Source organism: Oculina patagonica, chromosome 7 (assembly GCF_052425735.1).
Source record: "Oculina patagonica isolate OP01 chromosome 7, crgOcupat, whole genome shotgun sequence".
NCBI classification, from domain to species: domain Eukaryota; kingdom Metazoa; phylum Cnidaria; class Anthozoa; order Scleractinia; family Oculinidae; genus Oculina; species Oculina patagonica.
Window position 1 is genome coordinate 24,126,270 of NC_135764.1, and position 22,294 is coordinate 24,148,563.

The 22,294-nt window shown below is 37.7% G+C and overlaps 2 protein-coding genes across 6 annotated transcripts; one reads left to right on the forward strand and one right to left on the reverse strand.

The window, feature by feature from the left end:
- Positions 1–491: 491 nt before the first annotated feature.
- On the forward strand, positions 492–8,322 carry LOC144660523 (uncharacterized). 2 transcript variants are annotated; one of them, XM_078521182.1, is made up of 5 exons: positions 492–848; positions 976–1,545; positions 4,808–5,027; positions 6,309–6,418; positions 7,130–8,322. In XM_078521182.1, the coding sequence occupies exons 2-5, from the start codon at positions 1,504–1,506 to the stop codon at positions 7,388–7,390; spliced, it is 633 nt and encodes a 210-aa protein (XP_078377308.1). In that variant the 5' UTR covers positions 492–848; positions 976–1,503; the 3' UTR covers positions 7,391–8,322. The 2 variants fall into 2 exon arrangements, with proteins under 2 accessions (XP_078377308.1, XP_078377309.1); XM_078521183.1 differs by lacking the exon at positions 492–848 and having other exon boundaries at positions 871–1,545.
- On the reverse strand, positions 8,272–22,018 carry LOC144660511 (uncharacterized). 4 transcript variants are annotated; one of them, XR_013572097.1, is made up of 7 exons: positions 21,627–22,018; positions 15,704–15,911; positions 15,238–15,347; positions 14,991–15,141; positions 11,197–11,263; positions 9,946–10,233; positions 9,278–9,358 (listed from the first exon to the last, which is right to left on the reverse strand). XR_013572097.1 is itself a non-coding variant. In XM_078521167.1 (5 exons), the coding sequence occupies exons 2-5, from the start codon at positions 11,261–11,263 to the stop codon at positions 8,621–8,623; spliced, it is 558 nt and encodes a 185-aa protein (XP_078377293.1). In that variant the 5' UTR covers positions 12,472–14,960; the 3' UTR covers positions 8,272–8,620. The 4 variants fall into 4 exon arrangements, 1 of the variants encoding a protein (XP_078377293.1); XR_013572096.1 differs by lacking the exon at positions 21,627–22,018 and adding an exon at positions 19,717–19,878; XR_013572098.1 differs by lacking the exon at positions 21,627–22,018 and adding an exon at positions 19,713–19,730.
- Positions 22,019–22,294: the final 276 nt, after the last annotated feature.

Genomic DNA, 22,294 nt, shown 5'->3' on the forward strand with positions numbered 1-22,294 from the left:
GACTCCAACACTGAAAATTACTGTTCCACAGTGTTTTTCCACAATCACTGGTTGATGCTCCGTCTGGATGGATCAATTGCATGACCAATGATTTAATACTGATTTATTTAAGGATAATTTTAAAACGTAAACGGCCAGTTTAGGTAGCAATTTCAGTTCGAAATTTAATAAATACTGATTTATCTTAGGATGAACTGAAATAATTTTCAAAACGTAAACGGCCAGTTTAGGTTGCAATTTCAGATCGGATTTGAGAACTGACGTAGCAAAATAGTTAGCATTATTTTGCCGATAACAAGTTCGATCTTGATGGAGTCCTACCACTGGTTGACGTCATTTCAGCGCGCGATGAACTCTGACAAGCTATGGCAAAAATCCAGCGATATCTGATGCATGGTAATTTAATTTGTTCTACCATGTCTCGATGCTTAAGTATCAACCATCTAAAAGTGTCCACTAGAGATTTTACTGTAGATATATGTTCCTTGTCAAATGTTGAAATTACTTGCAATGGCTGAAACGCAATGGTATCTACCTAAGTACCTTCTTCCGACTGAAAACATCTTGAGTGTTTTTGGTTGATCGCGTGCGGCCAATCGTCGCGTGCTTACAAAAAGAAAAGGCGGCGTTTCCTTATCTTGACGGTCTTTTGGATTAGGGTTAAAGGTGCTTTAAACAATTTCACGCAATGGCTCCTTGCGCAATGATGTTATGTCGTTTTGTGCTGTTATTTACAGCAGAGTGGGAGTTCCATTTGGTACGCATCTGCTAACTTGTCTTCCTGTGTAGCTCTCGAGCTTTGTTGCATCTGATGATAACGAAAAGAAGATGTCCCTTTGCATTTGTGGGTAAGAAGATGCCTTGACTTCTTTTGATCATAGAACACCGTAGTCAGTTCTTTTTTTATTAACCTCTTACAATTATCTTGTGATTACGACGTGATTAAGGAAACCAAAAATCTTCCTTTTTTGACAGGAAAAAAGTAACAATATTTTTCGCTGGTTCAGCCAAAGAGGAATTACGCGTCAAAACAACATCGTCGCCGCGGATGATGTTGAGGAAATGAAGTTCAATTTCAGGAAATGCACTTTCCAATAAAAAATTGTTATGAAGTGACAAAACTGTTTAATCACAACTCATCAAAGGCGATTTTTTTTAATTTATACTTTTTATGACATGTTAATTGCGCAATGCGCAAACTAATGAGCTTAACTCGTACATGCCAGTTGACGTGTCTTTAATTGACTCGTCCACTAGTTAACGCTTGCCGTCATTCGCTGTAAAAACATAGAGGGTTAACAACTGACCCACGCTAATATAAATCTTAGAGGGTGCTTCTTAGAATCTATCCAAAGAGTACCCCTGCGGAAAAGATATAAATTGCAAGTGTTTCATCCGCGTGGGAGGAGTATATTCTTGTACGGTGCACGAAGGACAAATTGAAAACAACATCAAATCAAGAATTGGTAATAAATAGTTGTTTTTTTCCTACTCTGATGCGCGATGAGGTTCTTGGAGATTAAAGATTTGGCTGTTACACCAAAGGTATGTTTTCCATCATTTACGGAGCTAGTTTTTAAATGAGCGTTTGTTTGGCGTAGGGCTTAGGATGAGTTCATCTGCTGAATAACCACAAATCAGCTGAGAGTAAGGAAATGCATTTGGAGGCATGTCCATGAATTCTCGTTCTTCGGATAAAGAAAGAAAGTGTCAAATGGGAAAAAGCCTAAGATAATATGAGACGACTTTAGTGCCGAAAAGCTGCAAGAGAACCGAGAGAACCTGTCTGCGTTATAACAATGGATTTCTAATAAAAAGAAAAAATGATATAGAAAGAGAGAAGTGCCCAAGAGGAATCGTAAACCCTCAAAATGGGCTGCAGTGGGTGAAAAACGCAAATCAGATTTTTTATCATCATTCATACAAATGATCCATTCAGGAAGGCCCTGTCGATTTTCTTCTATACGTTACTGACTGTACCTAATAATTAATGTACGGGTATTGACTAAAAAATAAATAACACATCACTACCAAAATAAATAGCGTTAGTTGTGTAGCTGTGAATAGTTCGGCTGCCCATGCATCAGTTCTGGGGAAATGTAACTATTGCAAGAGGGCATTACAACGAAGACCTTGATGCAGCTCGGATTTCGGCAATCATCCATTAATACATGGGCTTTCTGTGCCAGTAATAGAAGCGATAAAGCAAAGATTATGCGTAGACTCATTTAATCCAACCATTTCAAACAATTTTAATTAAAACTTATACAAATAGCTCTTTCGGTGGATGGAAGGCGTTAATCGTTTATTTTCTTTGGATGGAATGTGACGAGTTTTATCTTTCGTTATCAAGGCGGTTACCCAGGGTGCCATAGTGTTTTTAGCCATGATATGTGCTGCAAAGCCGCTAAAGCGCAATCTAGCTTTTGTTGCTTTCACCGCTCCTTGCGAATGACAAATATAACCCCTGGCACCAAGGGTACAAGGCGTTGGTTTCCGAAGGACAGAGATTTGTCTTCTTCTTTCTTGTTTTCAAACTTGCATTTCATAGCATAAACTCCTTTAGCCAGAATAAATCGATAACGTAGATCTCTGAATCAAATTGTTCTTTATTGTGGGAACATTTGGATAGGGTTTGCCCCACCAGACTCGGGCAAAAATTTGCTAAATTTGCATTCCTCTTTAATCAACTGAATTCAAAAATATGTTACTTTATGGAAACAATAGACACACTGCTTCTGAACACTGTTTCTAAACAAAAGACACAGTGTTGTACACCAGAAGGGAAGTTTCAAATATTTGCTTCAGGCTGCGAAGTGCTTGAAAGACAATCTACCTTATAAAGAGACCCGAAGGACACGACGGATTTCGTGAGCATAATAAGAGCCCCTTGTTTTGGAGCTTGACATTCGGCCGGATTTAGTGCGGGGGCGGTGGTTCGTGCCACGAGTTATTGTTTATTTTTCTCTTAAGGATTATTTATAACTGTATAGATACAGTACGATTCTATTTTAGGTCAACTCGATTGGGGTTTTCTTCTTTGAAGGTCGGGTTGACGGGTTTAACGTTTCGTCTAAAATGACATCGAGTGTAACAGAAGAAAAAACGTTTGCAACAATAAAAGCTCGCTGGCTTAATTCAACGAACTGACTAAACCAAATCAACTTTATGTTGGTGTCGACGTAAGACGCGACGACGATGACAACATCAGTGACAACAAGAATATAGTCATGACTTGCTGCACGTGTTTTTTTTCTACACGTGTTGCAGATCTGAAATGACCATCGCAAGAAAGAACGGGCACGTGCTCTACAAAAATGTTTAATCCAATTCACATTTGACCGCTGATTGCTCAATAACCTGACCATGTCTAAGAGTAAGATAACGGAGTTTGAAGTGTATTCGTGCGTGAAAGCTCATCTCATTTTTTAAGAACTGACACCCTTCGGTGCTCACCCTATTGCAAATCTGCGAATTTGCAATAGCAACGATACCATTTCTGATTGGTTCTCCGAATCGTTGCTTATTCGCTGATGGAAAACAGTTGGGGAAATATGATGCTCTTTTTGGATTAAAATACCTAAATTGAAGCTTTCGGACTGCCATCCTACATGGTGTCTACTATAACAAAAAGACTACTTGTTTTTTTTTACTATGAACGAAAGTCATCTCGGATGTACCACAATGACTATTCGCTCAAAGAAATTGAGCGAGGGCGAGTAGTCCATTTGTTAAAAACACCACGATCGCACCCGCATTGCCCTTAAAAAGAAAAATTATTCTTGATTTTTGGCTGATAAATACTTGAGATTGTTGTTTGTGATAGCTGCTCTTTATTGACATTAACCACTTCACAGCCATGTTCATGAAGGCCCGGATTGCCATGTGTCCTAAATGTCTTAAATAACAACGTCTTTGTGTTTCATTTGACAATGATGGCAGGTGTTATAAAGTGTATAGTTCCAAAGTCCGACTGGCAAAAGTTCAAACTCTGCTTAATTCCTTCCCTGAGACTTCCATACTTACGTCCGACACATTTGTGTCCCGGGCACTTGGAACAGGCACTTGACCGAGGCGCTTGAGTACTCTAGTAATTTTTTTTTCTCAATACCGCTTTTTCCTTCCTTGAACCACGATCAGGCGTAATTTTCCGTGCTCTGTATTTACTTCCTGTCTTGATGTGTCGCTCGAAATAATTACGCCCCGTTTTTTTTTTTCTTATGCAACATCGCGTAAAGAGAATATAAGGACGAATTCCATTTGTCAGAACTGGTCGGCCGGTCCGGTGGTTCTAAATGTGAAATGGGCCTTTTTCACGAGATTTTCCCACAAATTTACCATAACAATGTAAAATATTTATGTATTGACTGATTTGACAGGGCAAATCTGACTAATAAAGGAATTCTGTTCTCGAACATACCGGTCTGGCCGGCCAGTTCTGACAAATGGACAGCACCCTAAAGCCTGGGCCAAACGAGGATGAGAGTTGATGAGAGTTCAAAACTCTCGCTCTCGTTTGGCATGGAACTCTCATGCACTCTCATGCGCTCTCATGCGCTCTCATCGACTTTGAACGTGTTCAAATTTTTCATGAGAGTCAATGAAAGTTTTCTCTCGTTTGGCTCGAGTTGATGATAGTCGATGAGAGTTGACGTAAACTCTCATGAGAGTCAACTCTCATCAACTCTCATCCTCGTTTGGCCCGGGCTTTAGAGCGCGAAAAACCTCAGATCGTACGTACTGATGTAGTAGCTTTAATATCGTTTCTAGACGTAGCTTTAATTAGTGACAATCTTTCTCCTTACAGGTCCACCTTGTGCTCCTTCTGATTGCTGTTTCTTCTTGCTGCTGCACTGGAAGGCCACAAACGATAAAATGCCTTATTCAATCATATTTTCGAAAGATGCACGGCAGTGGTCAAGCAGGGAATGGAAACCTTCTGCGGGTCCATTTGCAGTTGAACGCCCCTTTTGCTCCGACTCGATTGTCTTTTACTGGTTCCTGCAATGACTCTGCACAATATACCGGTCAGTAATCTATGAAGCATTATAATAAACGTGATGATGATATATATATATAAATACAAGTGTTAACTTGATTAAAACCACTTCAGGAAATAATTCATCAATTAAGTTGCGGATGCGACCCTTAGGTGACAATTAAAAAGTGGCAAAGCTGGCAAACCTTCAAACGAGGCTCTCACGCACGGAGAGAGGGAATTACGGTGCCTAAAATGTAATTTTAATTTGGAACTAATTTGTAAGAATAGCTTAAAAAAAACGACACTTGCCTATTCTTGCACAAGGTTTTGGCAAACAGCCAAGCACTTCCCTATTTTTAACTTTTATGCCTTTTTTAAAGGGGTAACTGTCACGGCGATTTTTCTGCTTTTCGGTAAGAAGTACTAAATTGGCGAAGCGGTCTTGCGCGTACTTATAATACACCGAGTTCGTCAAGATGAAGATATAAAGTAGTTGTTAAAGGAGAATGGAGCAATTATTATTTTAAGCTATTTTTCCAGGCCATAACGGCAGAACTAGGAAAAATCAGCCTGGCTTTTTCACTGGTTGAGATCTAAAGTTCCTGATGGCATCACAGTAATATCAATAGTTAATAGCTTCGGTACACTGGCACCCAGGGGGGGTACTCCGGGATCAAAGTGACGGGGATGATCGAGTGGAGGCAAAACTCAGGACCCAAAAAAATCCCTGAGTCTTCCCACATTGCCCAAAAAAATCCCTGGACCAAAAAAAACGCCCAAAAAAATCCCTAGTCAAATTACCCCTAAATTGCCAAGGCCGCGCTAAGGCACTTTAGTTTGATTTTAATACCCAAAAAAGTCCCCTATTTAAATCAAGTCACCCAAAAAAATACCTGCCAAATTCTCCTACCCAAAAAAATCCCGGAATCGAAAATTTCGACCCCAAAAAAATCCTTCGCACATCCCCGTCACTTGGACCCCGGAGTACCCCCCCCCCCCCCCTGGGCACTGGCATAGTAATTTTTTTACAAAACTGGACGACTATTGGTAGGTTTCCATGCTTCAATTTTTGAAGTAAAGCTCGCGACAGTGTCCCTTTAACTGTAAATTTACTGAACGAATTTTATGATATAGCTGAAAAGACAACCCCTAAAGAAAAAATATATTTTTTGTTACTTTTGGTTAAACCTAAAACGGCTCGAAACGGAGATAATAATAATATTACGTAACAACCAAATCTCTCGCAGATAGCTACAACTGAAAGGGTGTTTGAAACTTGCTGTGTTTTTTTTTTTTATATTTTTTTTTCTGGTCTTGTTTGTTACAGAATTTCAAATGCTTAAGACAACCGAAAATGGATCATTGCTTGTTAGTTTCCAGTGGAATCATAAACATAGTTATATGGTAGTATTACGAAACAAAACTTTGGTAATCGAGGTAAGTGAACTGTTTTATAAGGTGCAAGGTTACACTAGGCTTTCTTAAAACTAGCTATCCGTCAGATCGAAAGCAGCCGGAAAGTGATTTATTTTAAGGTAAAAATGGTCATCTTTAATTTATAATGAGGAAGCACGGGTCAGAGCTCGATTGAATTAGATTTAATCCAATACAACTCACTTATAAGATCATTATCGCTGGCGCCATTTTGCTCGGTAAGCAAATACGTCGGAAATTATTACTATTACTTTTATTAAAATCCGATATAGAAGAATTTCCGAAAAAAAAAAACAACAACATAAATTACAAGTTCAAGATACTAGCCACTATATTTGACTGATTAAATCTGAGAGATGCGGTTTTACAATAGCTATAGTTTTATCATCTTTTTTTGTACATTTGTCTATATTTCTGCGCTAAACGATCCTTTCCAAAATAATATACAAAGAAATGTATGGAAAAACAAAAAATGTCATAAAGCGAAGCCGCTTCCCATGTTGAAGTAGCTTTCCATCCATGTAAAACCTTTCATGTTTATTATCGGAAAATTCCCAAAGAGCGCATGTAAAGAAGAAGATGCAAAATGAATTGTTTGTAAACGAGGTTTAGGGGGTGAATCTTGAGCAAGCGATGTAAATACACAAAACCTAGGATTCTAATCTTTTAGCTTAAGAACTGTATTTACTTTGTTTTTTCCTTATAATTTAATAGCACATCAACAACCTAAGCCATGACGACGAATTCGTATTCGAGTGCGCTACAACTTCCACAACCGACTGCACATTCACTACCCTGAAGAGCTTCAAGAGCGTCTCGTCAGGACCGACAAAAGAAGATACCTATATCAGGACCGACAGCACTGGACAACCATTGGTTGGTTTCAATTCTGCTGACGTCACAGCTTGGTTTAATATCCTGAAAACCAGTAAAAAATGTCCTTTAAATAGAAAACAACCGACTACTTGTAATTGAGAGAATTCCTGAACGATTCTCTCCAAGTTCCAATGTAGGAGCCGAAATTTTTTATCAGAGACTAGCTCGATAGTTTGAGGCTGCAACTTCTTTATAAACCACTGCTAGCTGATTGCATGAACATGACGTTGAAGAGTTTTTCTTTGAAAAATAACAAGGTCGGGTGTTTATCAAATCGGCTAGTAAAAGCTTTCATTGATAGTTTGCATAAAGGTAACAAAATCTGTTTGCTTTTGGAGGCGCGAACAGAGGCAGATATATAGAGTATCTGTAGAAAGAAACCAAAAAATGCTCAGTATTTTGCGCTTTATTTTACTTATAACCAAGTACCAGAAAAAATAAAAGATTTAGAAAATTACAGCAGTTATTGACGTCCCGCTTTGGAATACCAAGGCGGTAATAAGAGGGGTAGAATGTGGGGTAGAAGGCCAGTGAATGCATTTGGTTCTAATTGGAACTCTTTAGCTAGCTTTTTGCAATTTTTACCGTTAGAAACTTTTTAAAATAGTTAAAAATGCTGTTTGTGAATTTTGAGATAAACACTTTATTGATGCACCGTCGATAATATTTCAAAACATTCTAACGATATTGGGAAATTGGCTACATTTTAGAATTGTAGATAACCGTGTCAAGAGCGGGTGTATTTTAGAAGTTGTATATAGGTAACACTAAATGTAATGTATAACTTGTAACGCGGTAGAACATTGAACCGGTATAGGAAATTGTAGATAGCAAATATGTAGAAATGTAGATAAGATAATATAGTATAACGAAGAAGTCAGAAAAAAAAATATTAGGAATCTCGCCAAACAAATCCCAGTACAGTCGTCCTGTCTTAGTCATTGTGAAACGCGGTATTTCAAGAAACAAGCGTGACTATCCATGTAACAAAAACATTTTATTAACGACACAATAAAGGCAGTAATATTGAATGTGTAATTATTGCTTCCCCGATGGTAACAATTATTTTTTCTGTACGTAAAAATTTATAAGTTAAAATGAAATGCAGGAACACGTCAAATAATCTATTTTGGTTTTCCAGCTTCTTGCCGCATGACGTTCTATCTACGTTGTTCTCAAAAATGCTAAAACAAAAATCAAACACGTTTGTTTTGACAAATCATTTTATTAGTGAAAAAGAAAACACCATTCTCAAACTTTCTCAAACTTTCTCAAACTACTATAAACTAAAGCAAAAGGATCGCTCAAACGCAACTTGTCTACAGGTATTCAGCGTCGGCAACATGGCGGAGGGCAGGATCGGATGCATGTGTGAGAACACACCACTGGGCAGGGGCCGGGCATTGGGGGTGGAGCTGGGGGACCTGCAGCACCGGGGAGACCAGGAGGTCCTAAAATGACAAAGAGGTAAAAATAAATCATGTTAATGCTGTCAGACGCACAATGGTTTTCTCTAACTTATGGCCAATTTATAAAGATAACCCGCAAATATCTAAAAGTGTTGTTAGCAAATTATCACCCAATTTCGGCAACGTATGCACTCCAAGTTAAACTGATGTTTACTTCCTGTAATATGTAACCGCAACTTGCAAAATATGTGGTAAAACGCGGTTTTTTCCCCACTAGCAATGCAACAATGCTGCGCGACAAGCCCACATTACTTTATTTCATCGAAAATCGTCGCCAAATTTAAACTTTTGCCTATAAATTTGACTTCTTATCACCAGATTCTCTAGATATAAAATACACTAGAAACAGTTTCCTCAAGGCATTCGAAAGAACTATGCACATTCAGCAGATAAACAGGCTTCTTGTAGCACGGATTGACTCTCTTCAGTTTATGGATTGATCGAAAGGAAGACGACCTAAGTTGGAAGTTACGAACGTTTTAATATTTAAAAAAAAAACGTTAAATTATGGACTAACCGGGCGGTCCAGAATCTCCAGGTTGGCCTTGGTTTCCGGGGGGTCCTGGTGGTCCCATGGGGCCATCACGTCCGGGTGGGCCTGTGGTTGAAAAAAACACAAATGATCGAATAAGATGTAGCCATCTACATGCAGTTGCTTCTATAACGAAAGAACCTATTAATTGTCAAAGGAACTTTATTCCCTGGATTGCTCTTCGTCTTGAGACACTGACCGTTGACTGTTAATCGACCGTCAATTGGCCTAATTAACTTCTATTCGAGTCTCTCTTTGTCGTTTCCTATACATTGTCACGTTATGCAAGTACATACATACAAATGTCTACAGCAACACATTAACTGCATAGCTAGTGTTTATACTTGTTTCGTAAAACATACTCTTTTGGTGCGCTTCTTTAAGATGATCCGGAGCATGATCAATAATCCAAGATCACGCGCATCATGGTGCGTCAAAGGAGCCGATGAATCCTTGTCCAGAGTGGATCCTTTGGTTCCTTTGATGCACCACGATCCGAGTGATCTTGGATCACTGATTCTGATCCGGATCATCCCAAAGAAACGCCCCCTAAGAGTATGATTTAGGCAGCAAGTACAAACACCAGCCATGTTGCAAACGTAACATTTATGGATCATTCTTGGTTTATTCTCGAAGTTAACTACAACGTTTACCTGCTGGGGCTCCTGGAAGTCCTGGAAGACCGACGGGGCCTGGGAGACCGATCGGCCCTGATGGTCCCTTAGGGCCGTCAGGTCCTGGAGGTCCTTGTGGTCCCATTGGTCCGTCCATACCTGGGGGACCAGGTGGTGGTGGAGGAGGGGGAGGAGGTGGAGGTGGTGGTGGGGGAGGGGGTGGTGGAGGAGCTGGCGAACAACATGTTACTTGACAAGCAGGAGCGCAGGATGAGGGACATCCTGGTGGACACGGATTGGGGCTTCTTTTGTAGTGCCGTAAGTGTTCTGCAAAAAACAACAACAACAAGTAATTAGAAACTTTATCTAACACCACATGTATGATGACCAGTAATGACAACAGATATTTCGCTATTTACTAAATAAAATATTTTGGTTTGTGGTTGTAAGGCAATGCATAAACAAAATGGTGATAGAGAGCCAAAAAGTGAGTCAACAGAGCTTAAATTTGAACACTTAATTTCTTCTTACAATATCAATACATTGTCAAGCAGGCAGGTGATGAGAGCATTGAGAATCATCAACCAGGGGAAAGTGAATTGATATAATACCAAATCATTATCAAGCTTAGATCGGCTAAGAGTGCAACGAATTCATTGCAATCAGCACAGACTCAACCTCAGGAAAATATTAGGAAAAAGTCACTCCAAATAATGTTATATCAGGCCTTTATGTATTTACTGTCGACATGAGTAAGAAATTCGGAGAACTGCTCCAAAAAGCATCTGGCTAAACGTAATTGTCACGGTATTTTTCTTATCTACAAATTTACCTTTAAATTGAAGGAAACCTTAAAATATTTTTTCTACGGCAGAAAATCATCGAAAAAGTATTAAGGATAGTATTAACTGCGGACGATTAAGAGCAATTGTAAACAACAAACTTGAAACAATTAACCAATTTTTAAACTAAGACGATGGCAAGGATTTCCTCATTATTTATGAATGATAAACGGTGTTCCCATTCACCGGGAATGGCGCGGGCTACCTACAATTTACCAATCAAGAGCTTTTGTAACATACAGTTAACAAATTACTGGTCATTTTTAGTTAAAAGACCATTAAAATTGTGATAAGAAAATTCTCCTCTTGGCCTCGTGCTAGCTTAACTTTTTAAAATTCTTGAAGTTAACTTATTAGTAGCTGGGATCAACTGTGATGTAATAGGTCTAGTAGTGCAGTACCTGTCAGTGATTCACACGTTAAACTAAAGAATACGGAGGACTCTTACCGAGAGAAGTCGCCGAGGCGAGTGAAGCGATGTAGAGGACAGAACCCAACACCAGTAGTAAATTCATCTGTCAAGAAAAAAAAAGACATTGTTATCTCACTGATTTATAAATCCCTCAACATTTTACTTCCCATAGACTAAGCATCTATTTTCTCCTTGCATATATATCAACACACAGACAAGTAAAAATCATCAAAATCATCAACTAAAGAATGTTGTCTTCATTAATCATCCAAATCTCAGGACAAAAAATAAAGCAAATAAACGTCAAGCAGGGAAGAGGAACTACAGTTTCGAACTTGGTTCTGAGCGAATTAAAAAAACTTAATTTTGACTGCCAACATATGGCAGTAGAAGTGATGTTTTGCAAAGTTAATTAAGTTATGAAAACTACTACATTATACGGAAGAAAACACGCGTTAAAATGAAAACATCACGAGAACAAGCAGAGAAAATAATTCAGCAGCTTTAAAACTCGTTTTAAAAACATCTCACTAAGAAATGCTCGATTCTTAGTTTTCACTGCCTTTCGCATTTAATATGTGCATCATAAATTAAGATACGTGTATTCGAAGCGGCGGGATCACAAGAGTAAAAAAAACTGACCTTATTTAATCTCGTTTCTCCGTCTCCCAATAAATTTATAACAACGGGAAACAGAAAGAACTAGTATTCTAAAGATCACTGTCTTATAAACCGTATTAGTAAATCATCGATGAAGACCTTCCAGGCAACAAGCGAACCTTTTTTTAACTGATTGTGTTGTCGTCGTAAATTCGATTCATTTGTCATAACATAAATGTTGTAAAATTATAACTTCTTTATTGTGATTTGGATAGTATTGAAAGCTGAAAAGCGTTTTGGTATGCGATTTTTTCGGTGAGCACGGAGTTCTTCGAAGTGAACAAAGGCGCCCGACTTACTGCTAAATTTGAGATTAAGAAAGATAAACTAAAGAAGGAAAAAGAAAAGGAAACAATGCAATGTTCATAATAACCAATAGATCTGAATTTAACAATGTCCAAGAAATGACTGTAAGCTTATTTTAATTTAGGATGTAAACAGATTTAGCGACTTTAAAGTTATCTCCGTAAATTCAAAACAATCAATCTAAAATCAAAATAATGTGACTCATTCTACACAGATATTTATAAATAAAGTCAGTTGGGAGACCCATAATATTTTGCTAAGTAATTATCAAACGATAAAATTAGTCTTAAGAAAAAAATGGACAAAGTTAAAAGCAAATAAAAGGCAAAGTGTAATCTTCCTTACCCTTGCAGTTGCAAAGCTGTCGGCGAATATGGTTCGCGTCTTTCAACTTCAGGCCCTTAAACGTCTCTACACTGCTGAATAATTAATTACTTTCTTTTTAGGTTCATCTGGTCTTTTAACGCTTCACGAGCTTAAGCCGGCTGGTAGAGCAACGAAACTGATCAAGCATTCCAGAGCAAAGTTCCTTCGAAAATAGAAGACTTGATCGACACTGCCATCACAGACAATTTTGTTGTAAAAAATGGTTCACCACAATTTTTGGAAGCAACGAGTTACCGTCGTGTCGGTATAAACTGTTGCTTTATAGGCTCTCTTAGGCTTTTCACCCATATTACGTCATTTAGCAAGAGGTTGGGACGAATCCATTGTTCGAAAAGCAGGTTACACAATTGAATCGAGGCGGGTGGCAGTTTGCATTTACGAGATTTTTTGGGCGGATGGCAAAAAATTACAGATAAGCTGACAAACGACGAGGATCGGCAAAAGTGGCTTTGAAGCAACCAAGCACTGTAAGGAATGGGAACACAGGAAAAAAAAAAACAATATGACGCGAAAAAAGAAGTTGTTTAAAGCTTTTAAACTGTAACATGTTTTACATTTTTCCACTATGAATGAGACCTACATAGCGAACGAGCTCTCAAATCGACCGTGAACTAGTTCCTTTCTTTTCAGGGACTGGTACCTGTTAAGGCGAGCTTCTTGGGGAAAACCATTTTTCTCGCGACTACTTTGATTCTTGATATCCCGAGGAATATACAAATACATTTGCAATCATATACATCTACATTTCTTGATTAGTTTCCTTCAAAAAAAAAAAAAACCAATTTCCTCATATACTTTGTGTTACTTCAACTGGAAAAAATTGCTAACGCATAAGCATTGAAAGATTCTTCAATTGTTTCTTCCTAATGCAGGTGACCATAAAATGAAACTTTCAAAACTTATCCTAACATATTTTGCTTTACAGTCAACCCAGTTAAATTTTTTTCTGGGTCAATCATATGAATATAAAATACAATAGGATTTTACTCTAGTTTTATCACTATCTTAAACTGGGCCCATGAACTACCAGCCACGAAAAGTGTGTCACCAGCACAAACTGTCCTTTTTCGGTCGGTGGCCACGTTTGTGATATTTGATTGGCTGAAATCGACTTGGCTTTGTTTTGTTTCACATCTGGAGAATTAATTTTACAAATAACTTAACGCCTCACAGCACGTTTGACAATAACTCACCGAAATTTGGAAGAGAAAAATTATTTTCTTGTCCTTTAGGTTCATGTCGTTTACTGCAAGGCTAAGACGTAAAAAGAAATTGCCGCATATTTTGAAGTGAAAGAAGGTAGGACTTAAGTATGCTTATTTGATTTAATTTTGTTTGAAATTTGAAATGCTGCATAGAACGTTCAGTCAAAATAAGGCATTTATTGGTATTTCACGGCTTCTAAAGAAAAGAATAATAAATGTGCAACCACACTGAGGTCTAACAGGTGGAAAAACGTCCTTTGTTCTCAGTTTTAACGCCAAGCGAAGTCGCTTCGTAAAACGGTTACTACTATTTATTCTTGACAAAGTAATCATAGAAAAAGGTCTACACGGCGATCATGGTCAATTTTTTAAACCAGTTGGCCTCATGATCAGAACAATCACCGTGCAAGAGTGGTAAGAGGAACTAATTGTTTGTTTAGAAATTTAACGTAAAGATGATTTTACAGCTTGTTAAATTTTCGATAATATTTAGGATAGGGCTGTACACAGATAAGAAATTAGATTCATCAAAACGGTATGGGACGGTACAAACAATGAGAAGATTAGGATACGTAAACTCAACAAAGTTCTTTTAAGTTCCGTGGGCCCACATTAATCCGTGATAAAGTGCAGGAAGTTCTTACAGAAGCATATGATGTGCTTTTGGTTCTTAGCATATTTACAATGGCGAAACTTTCAAGAAGAAAATTTATTCTGTGCATAACTCAGAGATCAGTTCATAAGAAAAGAAAAAAAATGATCACATTTTTTTTTCACTAAATGCTAATCAAGCTTAACTTACAAAACTTTTTTCGTCCACATGAGGCCAAATATAATTAAAAGTACGCCTCGTTATGTGCATGACCAAACTATTGAAAAATGAGTCAAAAAATGTTGATTTAGAGGCACATGTATATCAAACTTTAAGTGGTCGAAAGAACTCCTTAAACGTTTCCATTTCTTTGTTTTCATAAACGCTAATTAGTGCTTTATGAAGAGCATGTCCAGCTCACGGTTTTGTTTCGAGTATTTCACTGAGATTCCCAATTGACCATCATTTAATTTTTAAGTTCATCACACGTTTTATTTTTACAGATCAAGGGCAGGAAAGCTTTCTCTTTCCATAAAATGATACAATTCAAATTATTCTTTGGTTAATTTTTTGTAACAAAAACATATGTTTAATGAGAACGCAGGATACCTATTTACAACCTTACAATTAGGGGCAAGCAGAATTCGTGATTTCAAACCATGCCATGCGCCCTGTCACACCTTCCATAAAAGGGAGTCCAAACGAATCTGACTTTACGTACAAATGCGGCACTGAGAATGTTTCCAGTTTATTCAGGCCCGCATAGCACTCGTCACAGGCCGACTTTAAAATGAACCAATGGTCTCTGGAAAATCCAGCTTGAGGAGCAAACTAGAAGTGCAAAACAGATAAAAAAATCTTTAAATTAGGGAACCAGATAGATATTTTAAAGAATCAGGTGATAAAAAGTACGACGAATTTTCTTACCTTAATAATTAGAGTTCCTTGCTTTACAGCCAGTACATAATGAGTATTTTCTGTCCATCGGAAAGAAGCTACCATTGTACCATTTATGACCTCTAGCTTTTCAGTGAAGTCTTAAAATGTTTAAGAAGACAAGAACATAGGTAAGTTGACTGTACGGATTTCTTAGTGAATTTTCTGAAAGCGTAAAGCGAAGCACCTTACAACGTTAGGAGAATTCGAAGGTCCGAACGTGCCTTTATCTCTTGTTTTTTTTTTTGCAAAATTGTGAACCAAGCTGCCATAAATTTTCAAAACAGAATAAGACTATCACTTCCCCAATACGGACCGAACAAGGTAGTTCAATAATGTAGTTGTTATATTGGCTTTTTTACAATTTTGCTTACGAATAAGATGTCCACAATCCGAATTTGGCACCAATCTCGGGAATTAACCCTAAGAGTTGCTAAAATAACAAACTTTAACTCACTTGTAAACCTTAAGGTGGCGCTGTCACAAGTGCCCGTGAATGTCACATTGGTTGGTATACCTCTGTTATTCAAATGAACCCGAAGAAGGTTTCCTCCTCCAGAGCCGTACATCCGAGCAAAAAACGATTGAATTTGGCACGTGGAGTGCTGTGGTATGGCATGGTCAACAAAGACAGCCTGAACTGTTGACAGCAGCAAAAGTGAGATCTAAAAAAATGAGTAAATAAAGTTGTTAAAGTCAATGCGATGGTAGCGTATCTATAATGAAAAATTGTAATGTGGTATACGGCATTTAAGAACTAAAACTGTCCAAGCAACAACACAACGCTATGAAGCTTAATTTTAATTTATAGCTGTGGACTGGTCTTATTTTTTAACATTGTTCAACTATGATGTAGATAGGTCGACTGAATAGCAGTTTAAGATTGCACAGATGTACGAAAAAAGTGCATCCTACTGTTAAATTTAAGTGAATCAAGTCAAATCGTGAGTTTGCTTTCTCGGTGAAACAAAATGCAATAAAAGAAACCACCCAAGAGTTCAACTTCTGATCATTAGGTTTAGTCTAACACAAATTCTTTAGATGCTGTCAGTCATCGATGCCATGACAAATGGTATCGTGGTTCAACGTAAATATTTACTGATGCGAGCTCTAAAGGTGTGGCCACAAGAATAGGATCATATAGCTTGGCATCGATCCATTTACCTTTAGGCTAAGCATATTTTCAGAAATTGTCAGAACCAAAAAACCATCGATTAATTTAGCTTGTTTGCAAAGAAATCATCCCTCAGATTACGAGACGGAGTGTTGGAGCTTTTCTTTTTTTAACTTTATAGTGAAGCAGCTGTCTTGTTGTGATGCAAATGAAACACTTCGTCTTAATTTTCTGTCAGCGTTAAAGAGGCGATTAATAACATGAATGGTTCTTTAATCATTAAAGAAGTTCTGAGAAGTTCTCAGTTGATTAGCATGTCAGGCAAAATGTTGGTTTCTAGTAAAGGCAATGCTGTATGGTCTTTATATTTTTTATAAAGAAAGGTTTTAATACAGATTTTAAATTCACAGATCGAGAGTAAAAATTAAAAGGGAAAGGGTTAGGGGTTCAAACTTGGAACGACAGTCCAACGCAACGCATGGGGACGTTACGAAGCTCTTTGTTAATTCCATAAGAAAAGTTCAAAAACTGTTCATTTACAAGCACGTGCACGTGTAAATAAAAAATAAGAAGTATCAGAAACTATGATAGTGGAGACTGCTTTTTTAAAGAGTACGTGCATGATGGCATGCATCCCAGATCATGTGGCGACCATGTTAGTTTTGTCACAACCCACTGTGAAAGTTTCAGTTGTAGTACTCTGTCGATCCCGCTCTTTTGACTGCATGCAGATTGATATTGTCAGTCCAAAGACTACCATAGGGAAATTACTTTCAATCTTTTCAAAGTAGAATCGATACCGGACTACAGCATAACATGTACTACCGAGCAACACTTAGTAATACATGTAGCAGATGACGCTCCTTTCTCCTCTCCTCGTGGAGAACAGGGCTTCATTTTATGAGTTATAAGGGTAGAAAATAAGCTAAAGATCGTCGCTCAAACGTTCGTAAATAAATAAAATGATGGCTTCCCTTTGTAGCTGGCAAAGTCCAATGACACAACCGTGTTTAGCGTCTATCATACACATACAAAAGAGATGTAAGCCCAAGATTACCGCCTAAAGACTTGAAGACAAATCTTTGCAAAGAAATAAAGAAGTTAATGGTTGTTACAGGGCATGGATCACGTACTGCTCAATTTTTCTCCGACAGTACCTTGCAATCAGTCTCGCGAAATGTGAGTGAATCGCCTTTTACATGGATCTAGATGAGATGAAACTAAAGGTCACCATTCATAGGTTTCTGTTTGACAATCACTCTAGAACGAAATGAAGAGTTGAAGGTGTACTGACTACAGCCCTTCATGCAACGAGTTTGACAATATCCCTTTGTTCAAATAGAAGTCGCTGTCCCAATTCAGAGACCCTATTCGACAAATGGGCTAGCAAAAATAAAACTCATCTAAAAACACTATTGTTGTTCCCAGGCAAATGCAACATATCTATCATGGTATTTTGCGTTTATGTCTACACGACTGAACTAAGAAAGATGCAATGTTCATCATATCACGAGGGTGGGACATGATGAACATCCATCCTTCTCATTTTACTGCCAAGCTTAACATTTAAGATATTTCTTTATTGAACTGTAAGCTACACTGAGATCTACACTGGGACGAACTTAGAGTGTTGGAGGAGCAGGAAACTATCGACAGTAAACCTATATGTGCATGCAGTTGTTGAAATGATTTGCAATACCAAGACTATTGTGCACTAGAATATGGACTCTGAAAGAGTTTCTTCAGCACAAGATCACCCTCATCCAAATCAGTTGAAACCTTCTGATATTCACAAAGACTACGTAAGACCCACAAAGGTCGACCGGTTGCGCTGCATTTTTCAACAACAACAAATACCTAACATTCTGCCAACGACGTTTTGTGAATTATTAGCTTCTTTTCTCTGCAGTGCATTTCACCTTTGAATTGATTTATTGAGAGACATATACAGTTGTGACAGCGTGGGACAAAGGAAGGAATCTCTTAACTCCGTAACTTCCTCATACGCGACATTCATTAATATTTTCATATCCAACAATACACAAGACAGCTTGTTCTTTTTATATTTTGCATTTAAAATATGTTTTCTCTTAATTCCCACTGTAGAAAGTGTGCTCTTCCATCAAATCTTCACGTTAAATGATTTCCCAAGGCTGTCTCGGAGTGACAATTTCTTTAACAAGGCTAAGAACTTCTTAGGCTCGCTAAAGTCGAGAATATATATTGGTCTCTTCGTCTCACAAAGTCTCGAAATTTACCATTCGCGACCCCGTAATCTTTGCCCTTGTGGCAAGAGCAGTATTCTGCAGTTGAAGGAAAGCTGGGACTTACTTCTTACGTTCAGTGGATCAACATTATCCTCCGTATTGCAAGCGAGGAGAAATAAAGAAGACACAATATGGGAAGGTGTCGAAGAACTTTTGTTAGGAGCCAATTTGGACTACAAAGCACCCTTTAAAACTTAACATGTTAGTCCAAATTACTTATCATGAAACCAACTTGCGATTCTGAAAAGTCTGCATATAGGGACAAAGCTCTCTCGCTGTACGTTGTGCAATTTCACACAAGCAGTGTTATTGTTGTTTCTCAGTGATGTCCGAGAAATGCAGATTCAAACTGCGCACACTGAAAGCTGAGTTCTGCTTAACAAAAAAAACGGATAAGAAAATCGTACAAAATGTGAGTATATGAGGGTGTTATTCAGTCAAAATTGTCCCTGCGACCAGGTCTGTTCGACACTATTTCTCTGCCCAAACGAAGTAGTGCGTGTTGAACGGTTAGACAATACCCTAAAAGAGTTTAATGTCCACTATTGTCATTGTGAGATCATTCTGTTATTTGTGGATCTAGTAAGGACTATCCATAGACGAGCAGGTCTTCAACCAATATATTCTGCTTCATATTCTACAAAGTTTTTTTCTTAAGAGAGATACTTCTGCAACACCACAAACATAAGTCATTTATAAAGCACATAGTACAAAAGTGCTATGCACTGCAGCTAGCTTTGTAAAGACACCAATATTTCAAACTGTGGGTACAGAACGAAGTACACTACCCTGTAATTTGTGCAAGACAAGCTATTTCTTTCTTATTGTTCAATTTCTGGTGTTCGTTCTGTTTAAAACGCTCCACCGCGTCACGAGAAGACAGATCATTGCAACTAAAGGCACGAAATCTTTAAAACTGTGGAATGAAGTGTCAGCACTGTCTTGTCTTTGAAACGACATGAAGATGTTCAAGACAAGTTATTTGTTTGTTGTTGTTCATTTTGTGATGTTCGTTCTATTTAAAACGTTCCACCAGGAGGAGACAGATCACCAAATCATTCAGCCAATTCACAGAATAAACGCACCTACCAGCACGAACATTTGATCCATGTCCGAAATGTGTGCTTCCAAAGGAAAGGGAAGGTTGTTCCAGTAATAATTTAGAATGTCATCAAGTCTTTGTCCTAAAAGGTTATCGATAATTGGCCTGTCAAAATATTCTACTCCCCACTGCATTTCATTGATATGGATATTGTTTCATCTTTTGCCAGTGCATAACAGAAATAACACATAGAATCTCTTGACGTCACTTGAATTTTGATGGGCGGAAAAGTATTTCTTGTCTGCAAATGAAATTCGCCGATAACTTATAGCAGAAAGGAAGATACATGGAAAGAGGAGCTGTCCTTTACAAATTGAAGAAAATGAAATTTAAACTTCACTTTGAAGACTGCGCTCTGCAACGCTGACCTTCATCCGGTAGATCATTTACATGGAAGCGAGATGCTTTTCCTTTTGTCGCCAATCAATGCATAATAAATCGCTGTACTTATTTTCCAAATATTGCGTTTATCCCTTCGACACAGTTGAAGTTGTTATGTGCAAACCAAAAGCATGATCAAGACAAAAGTGCAAATCATTACGATTTAATTGACCTCTTTAAATAATGCGAGACCTTGTAACAGATGTGAATTTAAATATTAAACTATTTTTTCATTGAACAAAAAGCAGCAACAGGCAGCATCAACAAGGAAATAAATTAAAACAAATCAATAGAGCTGCCGTGCCAGAAAATTCGAAGCGATACGCAGTGATGATTCGTTAAGCTCTTCAAGATGGCGCGAAACGAAGATCAAAGTTTAAAAGTACAACATGAGCGCTTATCAATATTTCACATACTCAAGGCAACATCAAACTGCAATAATTAAAACAAACGATATCAAAAAGTGATTTTTCTTTCTTTTTAGGGACAACCAGTAATAAACTATTTCATTGAAAGTCAAACTGAGGCCACGAAATGTTATTCTTACAGATGAAAACCTAGTGTGTGATTTTTTGAAATGATGGCTCTCCTTTGGTACTATTTGTTCTTTGATATTTTTCACAGCGGAAATTTTTAGGAGATACAATTTATCCAATTTGAACTTAGTCAGCCATTCTTAATAAATGGCGCTTTAAAATATTTGCTTAAAATGCGCAGCGAGAGGGAAGACTTCTTCTAAACTCAGAGCGCTAACCCCAATACTTTAAAATTCTTACAAATAACTCTTCTAAGCTGAGGATATTTGAAATCAAACGATGAAACGCCCAGGCTGTTTTTGATATTTTTAAACTTACAAAACACATCTAGTTTCACCGAGATTAATGTAAAAGGTATCCGCTTATTTAAAATACAGGGTTCCCTTCACAGTCGAACACTGCGAAACTGCCATCTTGCCAAACGCCCTTGCTTTCATTCATGCCTCGATCCATGCATATGACAAAAGATGAAAATATTAGGGTAAATATTACACTTTCGGTCGCTAGGAGAAGGGATCTTATTCTTGGCAAAAAAAAAAACATTCACAACATTTTAGCATGAAAAAATCCACGAGGAGCTGCTCAGCAAACGCTTTGAACTTGGTCATATCAAAAAAGTAAATATTTGGCGGCATATATATTTCAAAATGTGCTTTGATGCCATTTAAAAACCCTCATTTATTCGTATATGATAGAAAGGAATAATTTGTTTAAAAGTTAATCAAAAGGCGCAACAAGACAGCTCGCTCATTCGATTACCCTTTGCGACCTGTGGGAAGTCTACACATTTTTCTTCTACGCGCTTTTGTTAGTACATTTGTTGTTGCCAGTGCATGTTGGTAATGTTCAACCAGGTCAGCCCTATACAACTTTTTTCAGCAAAAAGAAAAATGTACATAAGACTTATTCTGTAGCTGGCGTTTATTTACATTAGTATTAATTTTAATTAGTGACATGTATAGCTTTTAGCAACTACTTACTTTACAAATTCACCAACATCTCACGGTCCTCTATGGCCCGTCTGTAGCCATGCACGCACCAACACCGCATCCAGAGCTATGAAGATAAAACTAAAACTTATGTATAGCCAAAACGGGGCAAATGGCATTTGGAGACAAAAGATTTTATCACAAACAATTCCTTAAAGGCGAATGAAACTATGTTTTCTTACAACATAACCGAGCTCTAGTTCGTTTGCACAGTTGATTTACTATAACGAAATTTTGATATTGTATCAAATTTGTCGGTATGCATAATTCTTGCTAAGCTAACTTCCAGGGCAAGTTTCAGAAAATGGACTCCAACAGCATAAAAGGTGTTTAATCAAATGCACATGCCCTCGTCCTTTCAATAGAGCTGCCATGCAAAACCGCCATGAAACATGAATCTATTGTTAATCGCACAAACTGGTTAAAATTGTGTTCGACTACTTCCAAAGAGGTCTTTTCAGAGCGTACCGAGATCCGCAGTATAAAATACAGCTAACTGTGTTATCAAATTAAAAAACGCGCCTTGTATCTATAAAACCTGTTATGTAAAAATTGCTTATACTGTTATTTTGTTTACAACTCTGCACGAGAAGTTTCTGCATGAAGGGAGCATTTATTTTACATTAATTTGGTGTAAACCTTCAAAACGACAATTAAAA

Excerpts from the sequence above, each read along its gene's own strand:
- LOC144660523 (XM_078521182.1), top strand. The coding sequence starts at position 1,504 with ATGAGGTTCTTGGAGATTAAAGATTTGGCTGTTACACCAAAG. Across the intron at positions 1,546-4,807 it reads ATTTGGCTGTTACACCAAAG|GTCCACCTTGTGCTCCTTCT; the intron begins GTATGTTTTCCA and ends TTCTCCTTACAG. Across the intron at positions 5,028-6,308 it reads TGACTCTGCACAATATACCG|AATTTCAAATGCTTAAGACA; the intron begins GTCAGTAATCTA and ends TGTTTGTTACAG.
- LOC144660511 (XM_078521167.1), bottom strand. The coding sequence starts at position 11,263 with ATGAATTTACTACTGGTGTTGGGTTCTGTCCTCTACATCGCTTCACTC. Across the intron at positions 10,234-11,196 it reads CGCCTCGGCGACTTCTCTCG|AACACTTACGGCACTACAAA; the intron begins GTAAGAGTCCTC and ends TGTTTTTTGCAG. Across the intron at positions 9,359-9,945 it reads ACTTCCAGGAGCCCCAGCAG|GCCCACCCGGACGTGATGGC; the intron begins GTAAACGTTGTA and ends TTTCAACCACAG.